The sequence below is a fragment of the Hemiscyllium ocellatum genome, chromosome 31 (assembly GCF_020745735.1).
Source record: "Hemiscyllium ocellatum isolate sHemOce1 chromosome 31, sHemOce1.pat.X.cur, whole genome shotgun sequence".
In the NCBI taxonomy this organism is placed as follows: Eukaryota; Metazoa; Chordata; class Chondrichthyes; order Orectolobiformes; family Hemiscylliidae; genus Hemiscyllium; species Hemiscyllium ocellatum.
In genome coordinates, this window is record NC_083431.1 from 11,676,495 (window position 1) to 11,701,299 (window position 24,805).

Below are 24,805 nucleotides of genomic sequence, written 5' to 3' on the forward strand. Positions count from 1 at the left end.
TACAATTACAGCATTTAAAGGCACCTGGATGGGTACATGAATAGGAAGGGTTTGGAGGGATATGGGCCAAATGCTGGCAAATGGGATTAGGTTAGGTTGGGATATTTGGTCGGCATGGACAAGTTGGACCAAAGGGGCTGTTTCTTTGCTGTACACCTCTATGGCTCTAATACTGCAGCAGTTCAAGAAGGCAGCTCACTACCACCTTCTTGTGGTCAACTAGAAATGGGCAATACATGGTGGCCCAGCCAGTGACGCACATGCCCCATGGGTAAATAAAAAAGAGCAGAAACAGACCATTCAGCTCACCTAGTCTACACTTACACAAGTGTCTCTATCCCATCTCCCATCATTGGCACCTTCTTTTAATGATGCTTCTTTGTCTCTATCTGACTTCCATGCTGTTCATCTCCTGGTGGAGTTCCCTATTCTCACAATCAAAGGTGCTTCTCCTGAATTCCTTAGTGAATTTATTCATGACTGGATTATGGATGCCAAGCTTTGAACTCTCTTCACAAGTGGAAACGTGCCAACTCCTAGCCTAAGCTTCCATTAGCCATCACGCTACACTTGCCAGTAAAAGGTAGTCATGCTAACGGTAAATAGAGTCACACAGCACAGAAAACAGGCTCTTCGGTCCATCTCGTCCAAGCTGACCAAATTTCCTAAACTAATCTAGTCCCATTTACCCGCCCAGATCCCTCTAAATCTTTCATGTAGTCGTCCAAACGCCTTTTAAATGTTGTAACTGTACCAGCCACCATCACTTCCTCTGGCAGCTCATTCCATATACAGACCACCCTCTGTGTGATAAAGTTGCCCCTTTTAAATCTTTTCCCTCTCATCTTAAACCTAGACCCTCTAGTTTTGGAATCCCCTACCCTGGGGAAAGAAACTTGGCTCTCCACCTTATTTATGCCCATTATGCTGAAACAGATCGTATTCCATGTCACACCCTCACTCCCCCACTTGCTGGGAAATGTGTTGGGACATATGAAGGGGTTTGGGTTGGGGCTGGAGGGTGACTATTTTCTGTCCCAGGTTATTGGAGCTGCAGGCACCTAGTTCTGCACAGTGACGAATCTGGTACAAGTTCGAGAGCTGGGGAGATGAGGCTTGCAGAAGGAGCACTCGATACTGCTTCACCACACTCTAGCTGCTACAGAAGATTAACAAGGAAAGAACTGCTCCAAACCTTTCTGTGCGGAGGCCAGGTTAAAAGCAAGAGCTCCGCGGGCTGTCTCTACAATTTTCAAAGCGTACGGCTTAAAGCTTTCAAGAGGCACTTGGACTTATAACTGAAGGGGTCTAATGTGCAGGGATTGTTGCGGTGGGGTGGGAGGGGGTTGCTAAGTGGCTAAGTTTGGTTCATCTGAAGAGGTGACGAACGCACGAAGGGCCAACTGGCCGTGTTGTGAGCATGGAAATCTCTCCAGCTTTAGCAGCTACCATTGGCTCCTGCCCATTTGCACCCCTTCTCCCCCCTGTCGACAGCAGCACCATCCAAATCTACCGGCACAAGGTGGAATCAAAGGTTTTCACCATATTTTACGTGTGTTCCTGGACAATTACCAACTAACAGAAATTCCCTTACCCCTCGTGCCATTATTAATTGGTACAATATGTAAATGGATTCCTGTGCTTCCACTCTGAATTTCACACACACTTTTAAAGGCTATTAACATAAATTGCAGTGCAGGTATCACAGCCACAGCATCACCACCTTGTTAAACCTCCAAACAGTAGGGAAACATGCCCACACAGACTCATTAGGCATTCAGAGGTGCCTGATTAAATCACAAAAGCACAGGCACAGCAGTTATCATAGATGCATATAATTAAAGTCAACTCTTAAATGCTTTCGTGATATTAATAGGTAGATAGAATTCATTAAACAGGCAGAAATTCTAGCTGCTAACCTACTCTTAATGCCAAACACTGTGACTCTACCGCTAGTGGCACCCTGTAGGGGTGCCATCACTTATACTTTCCTGGAGATAGCGTATTATTATTGTGTCAAAATAAATGCAACTCATTCCACCCTCCGCCATTGTTGGTTTCTCATCTGGTGTGAATTGCGTTGTGTGAATATGTTGGGCATCTATCTGCCCACTAACCCCTGCTCTTCATTCAACTTCTTTTGACTAAAGCGTCAACTTATTAGACTGTGTCGCGCAGTGATGATAGCGACACAAGTGGGACCTCACCTCAGCAAGGACTCACCAACGTCATAATGAATGGTACAGAAAACGCAAGGAAGGAAGAAAGAATTTGGGATTCTTCTGAGGTAACCATGGAAGCAAAATGACCTTGGGGGCCTGCTGGATCTTTGAGAAGTCACCAGCCTTTACCAGATACATTGAATATAGGTTCCTCCAGGAAACCGTAGTGTGAAGTCAGGGAGATTGAACATTGTCATTATTATTGAACATTGTCATCACATTTTCTTTTACAGGAATATCAAAGGTACATTAAGCACTGGAATGACAAAGGTGCAAGATTGAATAAAGCATTGTCTAGGCATTGAGGTGACTGGTTCTGATGGTTAGCACTGGGTCAACCCATTTGAAGGCAAAAGTGACTACTGCTGCCACACTTACAGAAGGTGGTGGTATTGGCAGTAGGGGGTGGGGAAGTTCTCCTGTGCAGCCACATTGAAAAGGCTGCTGAAAAATGTCTCTGGGTGGGACAATAATTGGCTTGCATCATCTCAACCAGCTCTACAGAGAGGAGAATGCTGAGCATTAACCTCAACAGGGCAGAAGCTGGGAATATAGCAAGAGAGTAATTCCCCAAAGCCTGCCCACCATCTACAAGGCACAAGTCAGGAGTGTGATGGAACACTCCCTAGTTGCCAACAAAGTGGAGACCCCAGCAGAACTTTAAAGCTTGATGCTGTCCAGAATAAAGCAGACCATTTGACTGGTGCCCTATCCAGCACCTTAAGCATCCAATGCCTACACCATTGGGGCATATTAGCAGCAGTGTGGACCACCTTCAAGATGCACTGCGGCAACTAACCAAGCCTCAGTCAACAGGAGCTCTCAAACCCGTGACCTCTTCCACGTAGATGTCGAGGGCAGCAAATACATGGGAACTCTGCAAGTCCCTCTCCAAGCCATTCAGCATCCTGGCTTGAAAATGTATCACCATTCCTTCAGTGTTACTGGGTCAAAACCGTGGAACTCCCTCCCGACCAGCGTTATGGACCACGTGGACTGCAGCACGTGGAGAAGCTCAGTCCCACCTTCTCCAGGGCAATTACAGATAGGCAATCAATGCTGGTTTTGTCAGTGACACCTTCATCTCAGGGACAGGTAAAGAAAATAATAATGGATTAAAACTTGATTCCTTGAGGATAGATCACACATATAAAATAGGCAGATTAAATCCTGCAACAAAGTGCACACGTTACTCTTGAGATGTGCACCACAGTGTAATCCATATGAACACCTTTAAGTATAAGGTAGCGCACAATAAATCCATTCAGGAAGGGAGGAGGATCTTTTTTACCCAATGAGTGATGCCAATGTGAAATTTGATGCTACATGAATTGATTATGGACAGTAGCATACATCCATTTAAGGGCTAGTAATGTAAGCTGAGGAGGAACAGGATGTTGGTGAGGCCACATTTGGAGTACTGTGTGCAGTTCTGGTTGAGGGCTTATGCCCGAAACGTCGATTCTCCTGTTCCTTGGATGCTGCCTGACCTGCTGCGCTTTTCCAGCAACACATTTTCAGCTGTGTGCAGTTCTGGTCTCCCGACTAGAGAAAGGATATTATTAAACCAGAAAGAGATTTACTGGGATGCTCCTGGACTGGAAGGTTTGAATTATCAGGAGAGGTTGGATGGGCTGGGATTTTTCTCCCTGAAGCGTAGGAGACTGAAGGGTGACTTTACAGGGGTCGAGAAAATTATGAGAGGCATGGATAAGGCAGAGAGCCAGCAGCTTTTTCCCAGGATAGGGGAGTCTAAAACGAGGGGGCATAGGTTTAAGGTGAGAGGGGAGAGATACTAAAGGGTCCAGGGGGATAATTACTTTCACACAGAGGGTGGTGAGTGTCTGGAACAGGTTGCCAGAGGTATTGGTGGAGGTGAGTACAATTTCATTATTTAAGAAACATTTGAACAGGCACATGGATGGGATACATATGGAGGGATGTGGACCAAATGGAGCTAGTTTAAAATGTGAAAACTGGGCGGCAGGGACAAGTTGGGCTGAAGGGCCTGTTTCCATGCTGTAACTCTCTATGACCCTAAGCACACAAGGGAGAAAGGAACGGAAGGATATGCCAGTTGAAGTAGGGTGCCAGGGTGCCAGTGTGGTACATGAACACCAACATTCTGTTTCGCTAAGTTCAATATCAATTCACCAAATTTGTTATCTTAATTTTTAAAGGTAGCAATAATACAACACAGCCCTATCCTTTCAAACAGAAGTGGCTACATGTTAATTTACCCGTGAAAGGGCTTTGTTTTTGAGAATTTGCACAAAGAGTTAAGGTATCAATATCAAGGATGAGTGTATAACTCATTAAATTGGCCACAGATGTTCACTGTGTTCATCTGGTTGCAACGTGGTGAAGTTCACAAGGCATTCGTTGCTGGGTTTGTGTTCAACCTCACATAGATTAGATTACTTACAGTGTGGAAACAGGCCCTTCGGCCCAACAAGTCCACACCGACCCGCCGAAGCGCAACCCCACCCATACCCCTTACCTAACACTACGGGCAATTTAGCATGGCCAATTCACCTGACCCGCACATCTTTGGACTGTGGGAGGAAACCGAAGCACCCGGAGGAAACCCACGCAGACACGGGGAGAACGTGCAAACTCCACACAGTCAGTCGCCTGAGTCGGGAATTGAACCCGGGTCTGCTGGCGCTGTAAGGCAGCAGTGCTAACCACTGTGCCACCGTGCCGCCCAAAACATACATCAAGGCCAGTCCAAAATTCTGATATGGTATTTCCATTATTCCTGGCTGATACCTCCATAACTTCCTCAAAGAAACCAGGAATTAATGACGCTTTTGTTCCTGCAGGATTCAGAAGGCAGTTCAACCAAAGCTCCCGGTACAGGAACCCGTCAGCTCTGTATCACTGCAAAGGGTGGCTCTGACTCCACGGTGTGTTGCTGAGGGAGGGCTGGTGAGAGTTCTAATGAACTGGACATTCTAAATCCCCAATGTGTTACAACTCCTCTCTAATTTTGTAAATAAATCCAACTCATTGCATCAGCCTGCTGAACCTCTGGTTGTGGGCATGATCATTGTGATCTCCCAGCATTCTCAAGAACATTCCCTCCCAACATTTGACTGTCAGTTCCACAAACATTGAGCAGAACTACCTGTGTTTTCCCAGGGTTTCTGGTTAGCATTACAGTGGGGGATTGGGAAAACATCAATGGAAATTCCAGACAGATGTGATCAAAGGCTGGAATTCATTTGGACAGAGACAGCTGTCACTCTCTGGGACCATCAGTTTGTGTCAGACGGAAAACAGACTGGATTGGAAAGACCTAGCCCACTTAAGAAAACAAGGAATTCAATGGAAATACTGCAGAAACGCCAAATCTGAGGCATTATCAGGCTCTGGTCAGACCACGTTTGGAGTATTATGTGCAGTTTTGGGCCCTATATCTCAGGAAGGATGCACTGGCCCTGGAGCTGGTCCAGAGGAGGTTCACACGAATGGTCCCAGGAATGAAAAGCTTAACATATGAGGAACATTTGAGGACTCTGGGTTTATACTTGATGGAGTTTAGAAGGAAGAGGTGGGGTCTAAATGAAACTTACAGAATACTGAATGGCCTGGATAGAGTAGGTGTTGGGAAGATGGTAGGAGAGACTAGGACCTGAGGGCACAGCCTTAGAGTGAAAGGAAGACCTGTAGAAAGGAGATAAGGAGAAACATTTTCAGCGAGAGAGTGTTGAATCGATGGAATTCACTGTCACAGAAGGCTGTGGGACCACGTCATTGAGGACATTTAAGACTGAAATAGATAGGTTCTTAAGTATCAAGGGGATCAAGGGTTACGGGGAGAAAGCAGGAGACTGGGGCTGAGAAACTTTCCTGAAGAAGGGCTCATGCCCGAAACATCGATTCTCCCGCTCCTTGGATGCTGCCTGACCTGCTGCGCTTTTCCAGCAACACATTTTCAGCTAGAGAAACTTATCAGCCATGATTGAATGGCAGAGCAGACTTTAATGGACTGAATGACCTAATCTCTGCTCCTATGTCTTATGATTTGGAGATGCTGGTGTTGGACTGGGGTGAACAAAGTTAAAAATCACACAACACCAGTTTATAGTCCAACAGGTTTAATTAGAAGCACTAGCTTTCGGAGCAGCGCTCCTTCATCAGGTGACTGTGGAGGACACAATTGTAAGATATAGAATTTAGAGCAAATGTTTACAGAGTGATGTAACTGAAATTATACATTGAAAAATACCTTGTTAGTTTCACTTCTTTCATATGTTTTGTGATTTACATATGAAAGAATTGAAACTAACATGGTCATTCTAACAGATGAGAGACTTAACAAACAATCAAGGTATTTTTCAATGTATAATTTCAGTTATATCACACTATAAACGTTTGCTATAAATTCTGTGGCTTACAATTGTGTCCTCCACAGTCACCTGATGAAGGAGAGTTGCTCCGAAAGCTGGTGCTTCCAATTAAACCTGTTGGACTATAACCTGGTGTTGTGTGATTTTTAACTATGTCTTATGGACTAATAGCTCCTAATGAAGGGGTCAGTATCAATATCGTTGGTCAGCGGATGGATGCAGAGATTGTATGACAGTTCGGAGATGCTGGAGAATAAAGGAGGACAGGAAACATGTTAAAATAATCATGTTCATATGTACAATACCCATGTTCCTCGAAAAATAATTCAGTGAAGAGAAACAGGTCAGCCGACCCACCTGGCCTGTGCAGAGCTCTGCTTATTTCAGTCTGTATGAAGTTGCTGCGTAGCTCCTTGTTCTACAGAGAGTCGGAGCACCGAAGGGAGTTCTGCAAGATCATGCACCCAATCCTGCCTCAATGGCAGCAGTCCTCTGAGACACCTCCCTCACTTGTCCTCTCTCTCACTTGCTGTACCTTCCCTCCTCGTTGGCAAAATATCATGATTCACCACGAGAGGTGATAGTTTTTAGAATAAGGGTTGGCTGACTTAAAAGAGAGATAAGGAGGAATGACTCCCCTCAAAGGGTCACGAGTCTGTGGAATTCACTGCCCGCCCCTGAGAGCATTGGATGCTGAGACACAGAATAAACTCAAGGAAGAGATAAAACGACTTTAAATTAATAACGGGCTGAAGGCTTATGGGGAGTGAGAAGGAAAGTGGAGTTGAGACCAAACTGAGATCAGCCAGGATTGTATTGAATGTTGGGAGGGGGAGCGCGAATGGCCTATTCCTGCACCTAGTTTTTATGTGCTAACTACACTTGTGGATGGGAGATGGCCCTGAACACTGCAATGGGAGGCCGCAAGAACATGGAGCTGGAATCTTTCTCCCAACTCCTGGTGAAATGGATTCGTTCCCAAAACTTGCTGCTGTAACCGTCTAACCATGTGCCAGCAATGCTAGAACCTTGGAGCACTGGGTCCTGAATGCCTGTTGTTTACTGCAGTGTACAGTCTTTAATCCACTTAGGTCTTTATAGGACAATATACAGCAGCATTATGGCAGTGGAGGACAGAGAGACATGGTGATCCCAGAGACACAATGTGTGAATATTGTTGCTTTATCATGACACCATGATGCGTCAACAGGAAGGCCCTCAGTTTGAGCTCTAATCAATGCTACCAATGATCAATGCTGACAGTTCTCTGAGTGACCATATTGCCATCCAACAACACCCTGAAGGAGGCGCTGTCTCACCAGGGAACACTGCCTAGCCATGAATCTAGAATTGCGAACGCTGACTGGACATATTCCTGGAGGTTTTGCCACAGAATCTCCAGCCAACCAAGTCAAAAAATTCTTCCTCCCAGCCTATCCAATGATGACTTTACAACTAATCATTTGAAGTACTCAAAGATAATTAAAATCAAAATACCCCAGTCTTTCCACTGCTCTGTGATCTTCTCCACCATATCCAGAACAGTCATCTTTTATCCCCAGAAACTACAAGGCAATCCTGGGGGGAGAGGGTTGGCAACCTCTACTTGGGTCAAAGGTCACATTCTGTTTTGAGAGGTGGGCGTGGTGAGATGGTAATACCATGCAGTCATTGGACTGTGACTTTATCCCAAAGAACATGACTAGTAAAAGGGGATCTGAGGACATGGTGTTTGTGAGTAAGTTGGGGAGTCACTGTATGGTGCCCTTGTGCAATGCCTCTGTCTGAACTATCTTCCCCTACACACGAGAGACAGGTCAATGGCAAGGGAGGTTGGCGGGTGTGGGGGAGTGAATGCTCTCACTGCAAGTACACAAAGACATTCACTCAAAGCCCACTTACACCTCAACACTTAGCACATGCAGGAAATAAATGCAAAACCTCCCAAAGGACACGGGGAATGCAATCCGTCATGTACAAAGAAAACGTCTCTCTTGTTCGAAAACGACAGAGGTTTTCTTTGAGTGGAGTGAAAAGAAAACATGAACTAAAATTATAATAAACATCAATTCAAGTTTTTTTTTAGATTACTTACAGTGTGGAAACAGGCCCTTTGGCCCAACAAGTCCACACTGACCCACCGCAGCACAACCCACCCATTCCCCAACATTTAGCCCTTACCTAACACTATGGGCAATTTAGCATGGCCAATTCACCTAACCTACACATCTTTGGACTGTGGGAGGAAACCGGAGCAAACCCACACAGCCACAGGGAGAATGTGCAAACTCCACACAGTCGCCTGAGGCGGGAATTGAACCCGGGTCTCTGGTGGTGGGAGGCAGCAGTGCTAACCACTGTGCCGTCCATTGTGCTCTCAAAGCCTGTGTGAATCTCTTCAATTTCACCCATTCTGACAGTTGTCAAATTGTGCAGCAGTAACTCCATCCCCCCCACCTCCTCCCAATGGACAGGGGGCTTTCATTAGTTTCATGGGAGGCAGTTTAACCAGGCTGCGTCTCTCTGATATTCATATTGTGCGATGGGAATGGAAACAGCGCAGAGAGCTCCCGGCTAGCACCTACCTTGGGAGTCACCCCTTGATTCAAACTCCATTTACATAAGCAGCAGTGGGAGCTTGGGGAGCCACTGTGTGAACACAGTTTCCTGTTCAATCCAGCCAGCATACTTAATCTACAAGGGGATGGTATATATTTATATAGAGAGGGAAATACATACTAGACATTGATATAGACCATCAACGTTAAGTTCAGTTGGGTGGCACAGTGGCTCAGTGGTTAGCACTGCTGCCTCACAGCACCAGAGACCGGGTTCAATTCCCGCCTCGGGTAACTGTCCGTGTGGAGTTTGCACCTTCTCCCCGTGTCTGTGTGGGTTTCCTCCCACAGTCCAAAAAGTGTGCGGGTGAAGTGAATTGGCCACGCTAAATTGCCCATGGTGTTAGGTGAAAGGGTGAATGTAGGGGTCTGGGTGGGTTGTGCTTCAGCAGTCGGTGTGGACTTGTTGGGCCGAAGGGCCTGTTTCCACACTGTAAGTAATCTAATCTGGACAGATGGTTTGTGATGCAGGGTAACACCAACAGCGTGTGTTCAATTCCTGCACCTTCTCAACCTCACCCCTCACTTAAGACACAGTGATGCCCAGGTTGAACTCCCCACCAGTCATCTCTCTCTAATGAGAGCGCAGCACAATTGTGATGACTCCTTGTTGATTACATGCACAGACAAAGTTTGAATCAGTAAGGGAATCAGGATTATGTGGGAAAGTGGAGATGAGGATAATCAAATCAGTCACAATCTCATTGAATCGTGGAGCAGACTCATAGAATCCCTACAGTGTGGCAGCAGCCCACTGAGTCCACACCGACCCTCCGAAGAGCAACACACCCTCTACCCTATAACCTTGCATCCCTGTGAACGATCCATCTAACCTACATGTCCCTGGACACTGTGGGCAATTTTGCACAGCTGATCCACCTAACTGCCACATTTTTGGATTGTGGGAGGAATCCCACACAGACACAGAGAGAATGTGCAAACTTCACACAGACAGTTGCCCGAGACTGGAATCGAACCCGGGTCCCTGGCATTGTGAAGCACTGAGCCACCACGCGGCCCTGACAGGCTGAAGGGCCAACTTCTGTTCGAATGTCTTACATTTTATTATGGTTTTATATTGAGATATGAACAATATATATTCATATTATATATGTACATATGTATACAATGCATTGATATGTATATAATCTACTATATATTAAAATACGATGTATATTGATATATACCAAATCAATTGATGTACAATCTATCTATCTATATATTTGTTCATATACAATTTGCTCTGGGGAGCTGACAAGTGGACTAGTGCATTTGGTTCTGGTTGGCACACTACAGGAAGGATGGCAGGGGCCATGAGGTAACAGAGATATCAGAATGGGTGCAGAATGAGGGAATGTAGCCAAAGGGCCATCTTCCTCCCAGCAAAGAAATGCGAGGGATGATCAGAGAGAGGAGTACAGGCTGAGGGGTCCCTGAGTGGAAACGCTGCCAGGGACTTTCCCCTTCATTTCAGTCAGAGTGCTGGGTCAGGTGTCTTCAGGGGGTGAGACAACTTTCTGAGCTCTTTTTAAAAGTCATCTGTCAGATACAACCTTCCCTGCGTATCCATAATTGCCACAACTGGGTGGCTTGCTCGGCCATGTCAGAGGCGGTTGCTATGTATCTGGAGTCACATGTTGGCGAGACCAGATAGATTTCATTCCCTGAAGGGCACTTGCGAACCAAATGAGTTTTTTTTTCACAACAATCAATGAAGGTCATTTCATGGTCACCATGATTACAACTCGCTTGCAATTCTAGATTTAATTGACTGCATTTAAATTCCACCGGTTGCTGCTATGCCCTATACCCAGAGCATTAAGCTGGGAGTCTCTGGACTACTAACCCCAGGATCATGGCCACTCCTGACTGCCTTTCACCACAGCCAGTGCTGCCTGGCAGTGATTGCCAACCCTTGCCTCTGACTCTGTCCTTCAGTGTCTGCAGGGAGGGGAGGGATGTTGGGGGTGGAGCAGTGAGGGAGTGTCTCCTGTCTGATGGAGGTTCAGGCCGAACACATGAAAGGTGCTGTTGGAGAAGTGACCTCACAAGGTTGGTCAAGACTAACGACAGGAAGGAAACGATTATTTAAGAAAGAAGGATTTGCATTTCTATGGTGCTTTTCACAACCTTAGGGCAATCCAGCCAATCATATACCTTTGAAATGGTATTGCTTACTGTTTTGTCGTATATAATGGTGCATGTGTACCTGCCCTTAAAGAGATTTCTCCTTTAAAAACTCCCTGGGCCATGTGGGTACAATGTTGCACGGGGCTCTTGTGAGCATTGGTAGTGTCCCCACCTCTGGGTCAGGAAGCCCAGGACCAGATCTCACTGCCGCTGAAGTGTGTAATAACATCTCGGAACAGGTTGGTTGTAATTACATACAATGCTATGACTCTGCCTGGTGGTCACTCTGCTATGAGTCTGAAAACTGAAAACAGAGCGATTATTCCCTCCCAGTGTCAGATGTGGGCTCCCACGCACAGACAGTGACGAGTTGCACCGTCTGCTGGTCACGGCAAGTCACAGGGAGCGTCTGCGCACATGTCATTGACGTCACTTCATTCCACACGTGGAGCATGCTCAGTGTGAGAACTGGCGATGGACAGCTAATTGTTTGTCGAATTCACAGTCCGTGGGGACTTTGGATGGGCAGAGCTTGAGGCCAGTTTGGAAGTGCATTGTGTGAGCTGCCAACCCCAGAAAATAACCTTAAAGCAGAAAACACAGATGCGGTCCCCGGCAGCAGCCATTTTGTCACTTTGCAGTCACATGCGCAGCATAGCTGTGTTTCTGTGGAGCATTACGCCACCTAATGGTAGCATTAAACATAGTTACGTGGCTGCTTATAAAGTGTTTTACTGTGTTTAATAAACTAACCCGTGGAGTTAATCAATCCCTGATGGACGACTGATATTAGCTGATGACCATCAACATCAGAGAGAGTGTGGCAACCAATTTGCAGAAGGGAAATAGCCACCAGTAATCGAGGCTAGAGTTTTACACTCAAGACCTGATGTAGGATTTGATCACAAAAATCTTCTGACTCAGAAGCAAGGGGGCTACCCACTAAGGTACATTTAAAAAAAATCTGTGACCTTTGGGGTCAAACAGACACATGGTAAATTTCAGGCCAATATTGTCACACAAGGAGTGCACTCCTGGATGAAGAAATGGAGGTGCCATTGCTGACAACCAGTTCAGAGAGAACTGAATAGCACAACAAGGGAACTTTATTGACTGGGCAATTAAAATAGCCTCTTTCTTGGGGGAATAATGTGTAACTGGCTTTAATCTGACTCCAGCACTATCACACTGAACGAGAAACTCAACCCAAACTCAACCCCAACAATCAATCTTCTGCCTAAACATTTGAAGAGATTTTTGGTGGAGATGGGGACAGCTCTGGGGGGAGCGGGGATGGTGGTGAAAAGGACAGGAATATCAGCATTGTGAAATCACTGTTTATAGATCTTTATAAGCAAAATGAGAATTAGGTCACTCAGCCCCTTTCTGGCTTCATAGCTGACTCCAGCTAAAGTCACTGCTGTCCAGTAACCACCAACAAATTTACATATATCTGTCACAGAATCCCTACAGTGTGGAAGCAGCCCACTGAATCCACATTCACACTCTGAAAAAGCATCCCATCTAGAACCACATCCCTCCTAACCTAACCCTGCATTCCCCATGACCAATTGACCTGACCTGCACATCTTTGGACTGTGGGAGGAAACTGGAACACCCGGAGGAAACCCACACAGAACGGGGAGGATGTACAAATCCCACACAGACAGTCGCCCAAGGGTGGATTCAAACTGGGTCCCTGGCGCTGTGAGGCAGCAATGCTAACCACTGAGCCACTGTGCTGTTACTACAGAAGAGATATGTTCTCTGAAGCAAACTAACTGAAGCAACGTCATACACTCATGTCCAGAAGATCAGCAAGTTTGATCACTGTTTACAGTGTTCAAATGACTGAAAAGATTTACAAGAATGATTGCAGAAATTAAGGACACTTCAGAGGAGAGAAATGATTGTCAAAGGATACCAGAATTTACAAATTGAGAAAATACAAGCGAAACTCAGCAAGTCAGCCAGTGTTGGCGGAGAGAGAAACAGAGCTAATGTTTTGAATCCTATGACCTTCCTTTAGGAAGAAGTCACTGGACATGAAACATTGAGTCTGATTTCTTTCCACTGATGTGCCAGACTTGCTAAGTTTCTCAAATGCACTCTGGCTGAATTGTTTGATCAATGTTGATTATGATTTGCTTGTCACGGTAAACATCTTAAGAAGTGGAATCCTCTCCATGAGTTCACTTCCATTGGTCAGTTGGGAAATTAATTTGTCTGGAAAGTTATCAACTTCTACAGTCAGTCAGGCTCATGGAGTGTGTACACAGGTTCCTACAGTGAAACATGAGCTCACTGATAATGGGGAATTGGAATTGTGTGGCGTCATTTTACTGAATAGTTATGTTGCTAATTCAATCCCAAACTCTGAGATTCTGTCTAAGTGCTGACATAGTGGTAATGCCACTGAACTATTAATCCCAGGCTCATGTCAAATTCCACTAAATACAACAGAAAATGTCAACAGAGGCCAACACATCCCAACGAGTGAAGCGCTTTTGAGATGTTGCTGTGGGATGTGCATAGTCCTGCAGTGGGTTTGATCACCTGAGAAGGGGAGTGGGAGAGGGGGCGTGGATTGAGGACAAATTTCCCCGAATATTTTTTCCCTGCCTGGCCCTGGAACTTTTCCCTGTATTTCTGTCACTTCTGTGTGTTTATGGAATGGGAGGACAGCTGGGAAGTTTCTAGTTCTGATCACTCTGAGCTGTGTCTCAGCCAAGGGGAGGGAGCAGCTGGTCTGAAGTGCTCTGTCACTTTTATAAGTTTGATAAGGAGCTGAGTAAAAATTTATATTTGTAATGGTTGATGGGTTGACCTATTTGAGATCAGTTGGTGTCCGAGCTGCGGTAACAACACATTGCAGTCTGGAGATATTGATGATGGTGGGATAGTGTAGGGGGATGAGCTGAGAATAGTGCACAGGGTGGCACAACATCGAGGGCCGAAGGGCCTGTTCTGCACTGTATTGTTCTATGATGGTGGAGACTCCTGCTCATTTCCCATCATATGCTGACCAGGAATCCTGACGGGATGACTGCAGCCTGAGTGATCGCTTCACAAAACACCTACGTTCAGCACACAGAAATGACCCTGAGCTTCCAGTTGCCTGTCACTTTAACACACCACCCTGTTCCCTGGCCAACATCTCAGGCTGCAGTGCTCCAGTGAAGCTCAGCGCAAGCTGGAAGAACCGCACCTCATTTTCTGCTTAGAGACCCTGCAGCCTTCGGGATTCAGTATCAAGTTCAATAATTTTAGGGCCTGAGCACTTCTCCCGTGTCCTTACCCCATCTCTCCTACACCAGGCCTGATCATCACATGGGCTGCTAGCAAAATTGTCAGCTATTAACGGTGGAGAAAGTGAGGACTGCAGATGCTGGAGATCAGAGTCAAAAGGTGTGGCGCTGGAAAAGCATACATTCCGAGGAACAGGAGAATCGACATTCCTGATGAAGAGCTGATGCTTGAAACGTCGCTTCTCCTGTTCCTCAGGTGCTGCCTGACCGACTGTGCTTTTTAGATTAGCTACAGTGTGGAAACAGGCCCTTTGGCCCAAACTGACTCTCCAGTCAGGAGTAACCCACCCCGACCCACTTCCCTTTGACTAAGGCACCTAACACTATGGGCAATTTAGCATGGCCAATTCACCCGACCTGCACATCGATGGATTGTGGGAGGAAACCCACACAGACACGGGGAGAACGTACAATGTCCACACAGACAGTCTGCCCGAGGCTGGATTCAAACCTGGGACCCTGGTGCTGTGAGGCAGCAGTGCTAACCACTGAGCCACCGTGCCACCCCGTTTCCAGCACCACACCTTTTGACAGCTATTAACAGTCCCTGTTAGCAGCCATTCATTCTCCCAGGCTAATCTTTTCCCACTCCTTTGTCTGGCCCACAGGTTTTCTCTCTCTCTCTCTGGGCTCCACCCATTGTTTACTCCTTCTCTTTCCCCCACTCTACCTTCAGCATATATACCAACCATGCCCAGCTACCATCAGTTCTGAAGGAGGGTCAATGGGCCCAAAACATTAAAGCTGCTTTCCCTCCACAGATATCGCCAGACCTGCTGAGTTTCTCTGACAATTTCTGTTTCCTGTGCTCAGGAACTACTCCCACTCTTACCATCGCCCACAGGGTGGCGGAGGGTGGGATGCGGTGCTGGAATTGTTTGAGGGTTAACGACCAACCCGTTTGGTTATGTTACAAGCACACCTCCCTCAGTGTCAAGTCCTGGAGTGGGATTCAAACCTGGAGCTTGCAGCCCAGAGGCAGCTGGCACCACCCAATATGTTATTCATGGACATCTCCCCACCCAAATAGCACTTACATTATTGCTGCATGTTGCACTTCTTGAGGTGTTTTGCAATTAGCAATTTTTTTTTCTCTTCGATGCGCCGTTACTGTTGTGTTAAAGGGAAAATGTAGCTGTTGTGGTTCTGTTCGCCGAGCTGGGAATTTGTGTTGCAGACGTTTCGTCCCCTGTCTAGGTGACATCCTCAGTACTTGGGAGCCTCCTGTGAAGCGCTTCTGTGATCTTTCCTCCGGCATTTGTAGTGGCTTGAATCTGCTGTTTCCGGTTGTCAGTTCCAGCTGTCCGCTGCAGTGGCCGGTATATTGGGTCCAGGTCGATGTGCTTATTGATTGAAGCTGTGGATGAGTGCCATGCCTCTAGGAATTCCCTGGCTGTTCTCTGTTTGGCTTGTCCTATAATAGTAGTGTTGTCCCAGTCGAATTCATTTTGCTTGTCATCTGCGTGTGTGGCTACACTACAGATTCTATCAACAAACACATCGATCTGGACCCAATATACCGGCCACTGCAGCGGACAGCAACTGACAACCGGAAGCAGCAGATTCAAATCACCACAAATGCTGGAGGAAAGATCACAGAAGCGCTTCACAGGAGGCTCCCAAGCACTGAGGATGTCACTTAGACAAGGGACGAAACGTCTGCAACACAAATTCCCAGCTCGGCGAACAGAACCACAACAACGAGCACCCGAGCTACAAATCTTCTCCCAAACTGGGAAAATATAGCGTTCAACATGTGCTCAGGAAGATCCCATAAATAACAAATGAGTTGAACCGTGTTTTGATCAGCACCCAGGACACTTGCTGCAAATGGTGGATTTTCTCTGGATTTCCTACAGCCACCTGAACCAGTGGATCAGGCTCCAGTTTAACAGGATGCCTGAAAGACAGTGCCTTTGAGTGTGCTGCACCCCCTCAGTCCCGTACTGGAGTATCTGCCTGGATTATAGGCTCACGTCTCTGCAATGCTACATGAAGACACAGAATCAGACCCTGGAGTGCCACCCAACTGAGACATTTCTCAGGCTGCTTCAAATTATTTCCAAATCCTTCATTTCTCCCCCCTCCCTCTGAGGCAACGCGGTCCCTTTAAGCGTTTCTGTTCAGAGCTGAAGCAATTCCGCCCTCAATACAAAAAGCAGAAGACTGAAGACACTGGATGGCTGATATCAAAAAGAAAATGTGAGAAACTATCAGCAGGATGAGCAGTACCTGTGGAGACAGAGGCAAGGCTAACGTTTCTAAGGTCAACAAACGTTCATTCTGATGATAAATCATTAACCGAGGGAGGTCAACTCTCTGAGGTCCCTCTCCTCAGATGCTGCTGAGGATCCACAGCCTAACCCTCATTATATTTCTAATACTTGGTTGCTGCTGCTGAATGTCAAGGCCCATCCCATATTCTGTGTTGAACTGAGGAAAAAGTAATTCACTTCATCCCTGGTCAAAGTATAATGGCGATCAGCGGCCTGTCAAATCACTGCTTATCACAGAGAGGACAATTCTGACCAGGAACAGGCCCACAAGGAATAGGGGGGGCAAATGGGCCTGAGTGGAAGTTGCTCCAAAATTCAGGGAGAATGTAGAAGAAAAATAAATAAATGAATAAATTTTGTAAGTCATCCAGGTTAGGCGGATTGGGCATTGCTAAATTGTGCCACAGTGTCCAGGGATATGCAGGCTAGGTGGATTAGCCATGGGGAATGCAGGGTTACAGGGACAGAGCAGGGGGTTGGTGGAGGGGATGGTCTGGGTGGAATGCTCTTCAGAGGGTCGGTGTGGACTCGATGGGACGAATGGCCTGCTTCCGCACTGAGCAGGTGTGATTCCTGGGCACGGAAGCAGAAACTGTTGGAGAAACTCAGCAGGTCTGGCAGCATCTGTGGAGAGAAATCAGAGTTAACGTTTCAGGTCTAGCGTCCCTTCCTCAGAACTGATGGCAGTTGGGGAAAGCGTAAGAATAGTATGATTCTATGATCCAAGGAAGGAGGCAAAATGGTCTCCTCTTTAGTGACACTCTGCAGCACTGGCTCAGGAATGGGGATACCAGCTCTAAAACCCCCTCCCTACTACTGACAATGATGGGTAGCAAGTTGGGGGAGGGAGAGAGATAAAAGGCAAGGCAGGCGCATTAGGAGAACCAAACCCTCAGTAAAGGGAACCACAGAGCTCACACACCCCGACACCGTGACAGCTTACTGACAGGCAGGAAGAGTGATTCGAGACTTGTATGTGTTTTGCAAAAGTTTACAAATTGTGATGTTTCTGGGAGAAAACAAAAACAGGACCGCTCAAAATATCTGTGCGTAAACCTTCTAAAAAGCGCAGAAACTATCCAGAGAGAGAGAGACCCCTTCATATTCTGCACACAATCTGAGATGCAGGTCAAAATAATTATTCACTGTCATCGATGTGTAAAATGATTGATTGCTGGCCATTTGTTTGGGTGGGGTGGGGTGGGGTGGGTGGACTGGAATCACACGAGGTATAAAATCTTTGCATTCTTGTGAAAAAGACAGAAATAATTACGAGGCCCCCTTCCCCAGCTCACAGTCCCCACCATCCACCCAACAACATGCGACATGGGACACACATGGAGACATGGCATTGACCTGGAGTAAAGTTTAAAAATCACCCAACACCAAGTTACAATCCAACAGGTTTATTTGGAAGCACTAGATTCCGGAGCGTCGCTCCTTTGTTTGGTAGCTGTGGGCCATACTCCATAACCACCTGATGAAGGAGTGTCGCTCCGAAAGCTAGTGCTTCCAAATGAACCTGTTGGACTAGAACCTGGTGTTGGGTGATTTCTAGACTTTGTCCACCCCAGTCCAACACCGGCTCCTCCGCAGTATTGCTTTGAGATTAGATTAGGTGGTTCCCACTTTGCTTGAGCCTCACCACACCATCATACCTTCCACCTCCCACACCCCTTCCACCATCTTCCCATCCCTCAGCCACCCCCCAACTCCCCCACACCCCCAACCTCCCCGCCCACCCCGCCACACCGTAGGAAATGAATGTGGAGCACAAACCTGGGTTCTTAAACTGATCCGCATTGGTTAGATGGTGCAGGGAGGGACTGCTTGCTGACGGAGCGTGCTCACTGCGAAGCATCTGAGTGGCCCGCAGTCCAACCGAGCCGTAGTCCGCAAACGAGAAAGTGGCCCGCTGATCGCCGGGCGTGGAATAGAAACCATAATCGGCAAACCCTGCGAGACACAGGGGGGGAGCCTTTATCATTGTCCACCCGGCACAGCATTACAAACAGGGGCCAACACTCAGGGCCCACGTACAACACACCGAGTACAACAACAGCAAGTCTAGGACTCCGAGGTTTGAGAAAAGTAGTGTACGAGGACACACAGCAGACTGAAACCACCAGGAATACAGAATTGAGGCCCTGCTCCCAGAGAGGTGCAGAGACTATGAAATCAAGGCATCCCATATACAGAGGAACCTCAATTATCCGAGGGACACGGGCAGGCAGTATTTTGTTCGGATAACCGAATGTCAAATTGTTAACCAAGCATTGGGATTCTTGCCCGGATAATCCGAAATTAGGTTAATCGAATGCTGGATAATTGAGGTTCCTCTGTATCCTGCCTGTGGACACTACCCATGCCCTCCACCCCCACTACTCTGCCCACCCCCCCAACATTCTATTGAACCCGGGTTCAACTCTGTATTAGTTCCTTCCAACTGCGCCCTCTCCACCATTTAGACGCATCAGGTACAGCTCAGTTCCTTCAGAGGGAGGAAGGAAATCTCCCTCTGAATTAGTGCTTCACTGTGTCAATTCTGGGTGAAGCTCAGGACTTTCTTCGGTTGTACAGCCCTCATCCATCTGCCAGCCAAGAGCCAACTGGAAATCACCGACTGGCGAACGGTGTGGCAAGCAGCCTCACAGCAACGGCTGAGGATCTGAGATCCCGCCCATGCCCGAGGGAAGTTGTGGCATTTTGCACTGTGTTGAAGGCAGTGCCCAGCTGAGGCCATCTCCTGCTCGTGGTCTGTTCTGCAGGATGCCCGCACCCATGGCAGGAAAATGACCAAGTCACTTCCTTGGCCATTAATGTAGGGACATGGGAGACTCGTTAGCAAGGTTAGATCTCAAGGAATACAGGGAGAACTAGCCATTTGGATACAGAACTGGCTCAAAGGTAGGAGACAGATGGCGGTGGTGGAGGGTTGTTTTTCACACTGGAGGCCTGTGACCACTGGAGTGCCACAAGGATCGATGATGGGTCCTCTACTTATGTTATTTACATAAATAATTTGGATGCGAGCATAAGAGGTACAGTTAGTAAGTTTGCAGATGACACCAAAATTGGAGGTGTAGTGGACAGCGAAGAGGGTTACCTCAGATTACAACAGGATCGTGACCAGATGGGCCAATGGGCTGAAAAGTGGCAGATGGTGTTTAATTCAGATAAATGTGAGGTGCTGCATTTTGGGAAAGCAAATCATAACAGGACTTATACACTTAATGGTAAGGTCCTAGGGAGTGTTGCTGAACAAAGAGATCTTGGAGTACAGGTTCATAGCTCCTTGAAAGTGGATTCGCAGGTAGATAGGATAGTGAAGGCGCCATTTAGTATGCTTTCCTTTGTTGGTCAAAGTATTGAGTACAGGAGTTGGGAGGTCGTGTTGCAGCTGTACAGGATGTTGGCTAGGCCTCTGTTGGAATATTGCGTGCAATTCTGGTCTCCTTCCTATCGGAACAATGTTGCGAAAGTTAAAAGGGTTCAGAAAAGATTTACAAGGATACCATGGTTGGAGGGTTTGAGCTATAGGGAGAGGCTGAATAAGCTGGGGTCATTTTCCCTGGAGCGTTGGAGGCTGAGGGGTGACCACATAGAGATTTATAAAATGATGAGGGGCATGGATAGGATAAATAGACAAAGTGTTTTCCCTGGAGTGGGGGAGTCCAGAACTAGAGGGCATAGGTTTAGGGTGAGAGGGGAAAGATATAAAAGGGATCTAAGGGGCCACTTTTCATGCAGAGGGTGGTACGTGTATGGAATGAGCTGCCAGAGGAAGTGGTGGAGACTGGTACAATTGCAGCATTTAAAAGGCATCTGGATGGATATATGAATAGGAAGGTTTAGAGGGATGTGGGACAAGCGCTGGCAAATGGGACTAGATTGGGTTCGGATATCTGGTCAGCATGGACGAGTTGAACTGAAGGGTCTGTTTCAATGCTGTACATCTCTATGATTCTATGTGGTACCTTTCCCTTAGGGAGTCTGTATAATTGTCACAGGGTACTTTTTTCAGCAGGCAGGCAAGTTACTGTACTGCAAAGACCACCCACTCATCAGGGAAGGGACAAAGGGACCTTGTGAAGCCTCTGGGACACAGACAGACAGACAGACACACAGACACGCACACACACACATACTGATACACACAGACACACACACACACACACACATATACAGATACACACAGAGACACACACACACACACAGACACAGGCGAATACAGATAGACGCACACACAGATACATACATATAGACGCACACACACTACTCTTGGTATTGATGTATGATTTAAAACATGCCACTAAAGGGAGAGGTCTATAGGTACTAAGGACTTTCCCCTGCTTTGGGCTATCATCTGCCTCCAGCAGGTAGTGGGAAGGGGAAAGGGGCTTACTGTTAATGGGGACCCAGAATATCTCAAATCCAGTGGACCATCAACACCTTCTACACCAGGGGGCTGTGGAAATTCAATTGTTCGACGTACTGAAGATGGGGCAGTGATAAATACTTTGGTCTTTCATAGGATGGAAGGGGTTGGGGCAGGGGTCAGAGGGTCAGACTGGGAAGTTGAGTGGCCAACATCTGGTTGAACAGCAGGGCAAACTCAAGAGACTGTATTTCATGTAAAAGGAGAACCTGAGATTGACCAAGAGTTGAGAGGGAAGACACCTTTGAGCTGTGCATAATGCATTTAAATTGTACTCAATGCTAAAACTGAGGGGCACTAAACAAACCCACCTATTGGTTGCTAGTGCTTTCAGTGCCAAGCTAAAATGATGCATCCCAAAAAGGAGGATGTAATTTTAAAAAACCCTGCAAATTAGTTCCCTCACGCTGATTGCCTTGCCAGGGATTCCTATGAGATCCTGACTTGTTCCCTCCTCGCTTCCCATCCCAAATTCCCCTGGCATTGCAGATTTGAAAGCAGGTAGCCCTGGCAAGACTTGGCCTCAATATTGTGCCTATTTTCAGAGAAGGGAATTAGTCCCTTTATTGGACACAGTCAGTTCATGGGTCATAGTAGCTGGCTGAGGGGGAAGTTCCAAAAGTCAGCAAGAGTGGAGCAGGAGCTGCTGATGGTCTGGGAGCCCAAAGTGGATTGCAGAAAGATCAATGGTGGTGAATGTCTCTGGACAGGAAATGAGGGTGAGGAGGGTTAGGTGACTGAATGCTGTTGAACAAAAATGATGACAAGACCCTGGTCTGTCACGGGTTAAACCTTTCCAAGTTGAGTCACTCTAAAAAATGTTCAAAGATTCAGTCAGGAAAATAGTTTTCACCTGCGCGATAAAACAACGAAAACAAAATAGGAACAGGAGTAGGCCATTCAGAAAGATGATCATCCAACTCAGTCCCCTGTCCCCACCTTCTCCCCCATATCCTTTGGTTTCTTCAGCCCAAAGAATTATATCCAACTCATTCCTGGAAACATTCAATGTTTTGGCTTCAACTGCTTTCTGTGGCAGAGAACTCGGGCTCCCTGCTTTCTGGGGGAAGACATTTCTTCTGCATCTCAGTCCTAAATGTCTTGCAACATATCCTTAGACTGTGATCCCCTGTTATCCCCGGGACCATCCTTCCTGTGTTTATCCAGTCTGGTCCTGTTAAAATTTAATACATTTCTATGAGGACCCCCTCTTATTTTCTAAACTCCATCGAGTAACCAATCTAAGCTCTTTATATGTCAGTCCTTCCATGCTGCAAATCAGCCTTGAGGGCACTCCCCCCATCCTTCCTTGAGATAAGGAGACTAAGACTGTGCACAATACCCCAGGTGTGCTCTCACAGAAAACATGCTTCAAGCAGACCCCAGATTCGGCATGCACCCAATTTCCTACAGAAAAGGCAAATTTTCCCTGACTCCCTGTTTGCTGGCATTGCATTTGTTAACTCTGCCAGAAAGCTGTTTGGAGGTCACTGAAAAGAAGTACGCTCTCATCTTAACAATACGCTCTCTCAGAGTGGCTGTCGTCCTCAAAGCACCATTAACTATTTCATTACAGCCAACAAATGATCTGGAACTAACAGGCACCTACCATTACTGTTGCTTCACCTCCAGCTCCTTCAACTGCCTACTGAACCCAACTCCAAAAATTGCCTCACATCTCTTGCCCACTGTCAGGGCAGGAATGCACAATCAGAGTAACGGGAGGAAGGTTCGGGCAAAATCTACTTGGGGCATTGGCCATGCTCTGGCGTAGAGATAGATTCCAACTGGCAGTGGGCATGAGGATGCCATAGTTGACCTCTATTTGCCCTGAATTCATGGTAAGTGATGAGATGGTGGGATAGTGCCCACTGCAGGAATATTAGACCTAACTCACTGCCAACACTGAATCAGGTAGTGGTACCTGCCCCAGAAGTGGCATTAGCTCAGTTTGTAAAGTTTATCCAATAATGATCTGTTCAAAGTTTGTGAGAAGATTTGTAGCTCGGGTGCTCGTTGTTGTGGTTCTGTCCGCCGAACTGGGAGTTTTTGTTGCAAACATTTCATCCCCTGTCTAGGTGACATCTTCAGTGCTTGGGAGCCTCCTGTGAAGCGTTTCTGTGCTGATTCCTCCGGTATTTATAGTGGTTTGAATCTGCCGCTTCCGGTTGTCAGTTGCTGTCCGCTGCAGTGGCACTCATCCACAAATTCTATCAACAGACAAATCGACCTAGACCCTATATACCGGCCACTGCAGCGGACAGCAACTGACAACTGGAAGCGGCAGATTCAAACCACTATAAATACCAGAGGAATCAGCACAGAAACACTTCACAGGAGGCTCCCAAGCACTGAAGGTGTTACCTAGACAGGGGATGAAATGTTTGCAACAAAAGCTCCCAGCTCGGCGAACAGAACCACAACAATAATGATCTGTTCCTGGAGACTTGAGATATTCCTTTAAAACCTATAACTTTCTGGTCATTCAACTGAATACATCCTAGTGGGACACGACGTGTTCCATAACACTCCTGCAAGTCACTTTGGACTATTCCATGACATCAAAGGTGCTATATAAATGTAAGTTGTTGGTGGAGGAGGAGAGCTGTGGGTATTAGCCTGAATCTCCACACCCTACCCAGGCAGGTGTAGAGGGAACATAGTGAATGGAGGTCTCACAAGCTGGTGACTTGGGGTATATGGGAGTGGGCTTGGTCTGGGTGTTGGTACCAGGGCCAAATGAAAGCTCTCTGATGTCTCAGCTGCCAACCTGAAACCTCCTGCCTGAGAGCGTGGATAGCTGGCCACACTTCTCGTTTGACCAGATCAGAGTGTGAGAGCAACTCCCGTGCGTGGTGTACTTGTGTCAGAGTGAAGGATTCTGGGTTTGTCATGACCCATTTTTAAAAGGTGGCACTGTGGCTCAATGGTGAGCACTGCTGCCTCACAGCATGAGGACCTGGACTCGATTCCAGTCTTGGGTGACTGTCTGTGCGGAGTTTGCATATCTTCTCTGTGCCTGCGGGTGGTCCAGTTTCCTCCCACAATCTAAAGACGTGCAGGTTAGGTGAATTGCCCATAGATTACCCATAGTGTTCAGGGATGTATAGACTGAGTACATTAGTCAGTGGTAAATGTAAAGTAATGGAGTTTGGGTCTGGATCGGTTACTCTTTGGAGGGTCTGAATGGACTTGTTGGGCCGAATGGCCTGTTTCCATACTGTAGGGATTCTATTCTATGACTTTTAAGGCAATGCTGGAGTTGGCCAGAGCCTGTACTCCCTGTGAAAGGAGCTGGGTTTGGTCAAAAGTGATAATTCAGCAAAGGCTCTGGCCAGGAAACTATGATGGGGTGGTGACTGCATCCAAAAAAACAAAGTGGATTCAGAAAGGGCATAGGTATAGAGGCCACGAGACAGCTCTGAAACAGGTGATACAGGTGTGGGAGGAGAGAATGG

General features: G+C 46.9%; 1 protein-coding gene across 11 annotated transcripts in view; it reads right to left on the bottom strand.

The window, feature by feature from the left end:
• msi2b (musashi RNA-binding protein 2b) overlaps positions 1-24,805 on the bottom strand; it is a 556,019-nt gene that overhangs the window by 20,548 nt on the left and 510,666 nt on the right. For 8 of the 11 annotated variants that reach the window (XM_060848364.1, XM_060848361.1, XM_060848363.1 and 5 more), the window contains one exon: positions 18,689-18,865. The exons of the other annotated variants lie outside the window; for them this stretch is intronic. In XM_060848364.1, the coding sequence (XP_060704347.1) occupies positions 18,689-18,865 (177 nt within the window). The remainder of the gene's footprint in view (positions 1-18,688; positions 18,866-24,805) is intronic. 11 annotated transcript variants of the gene reach the window in all.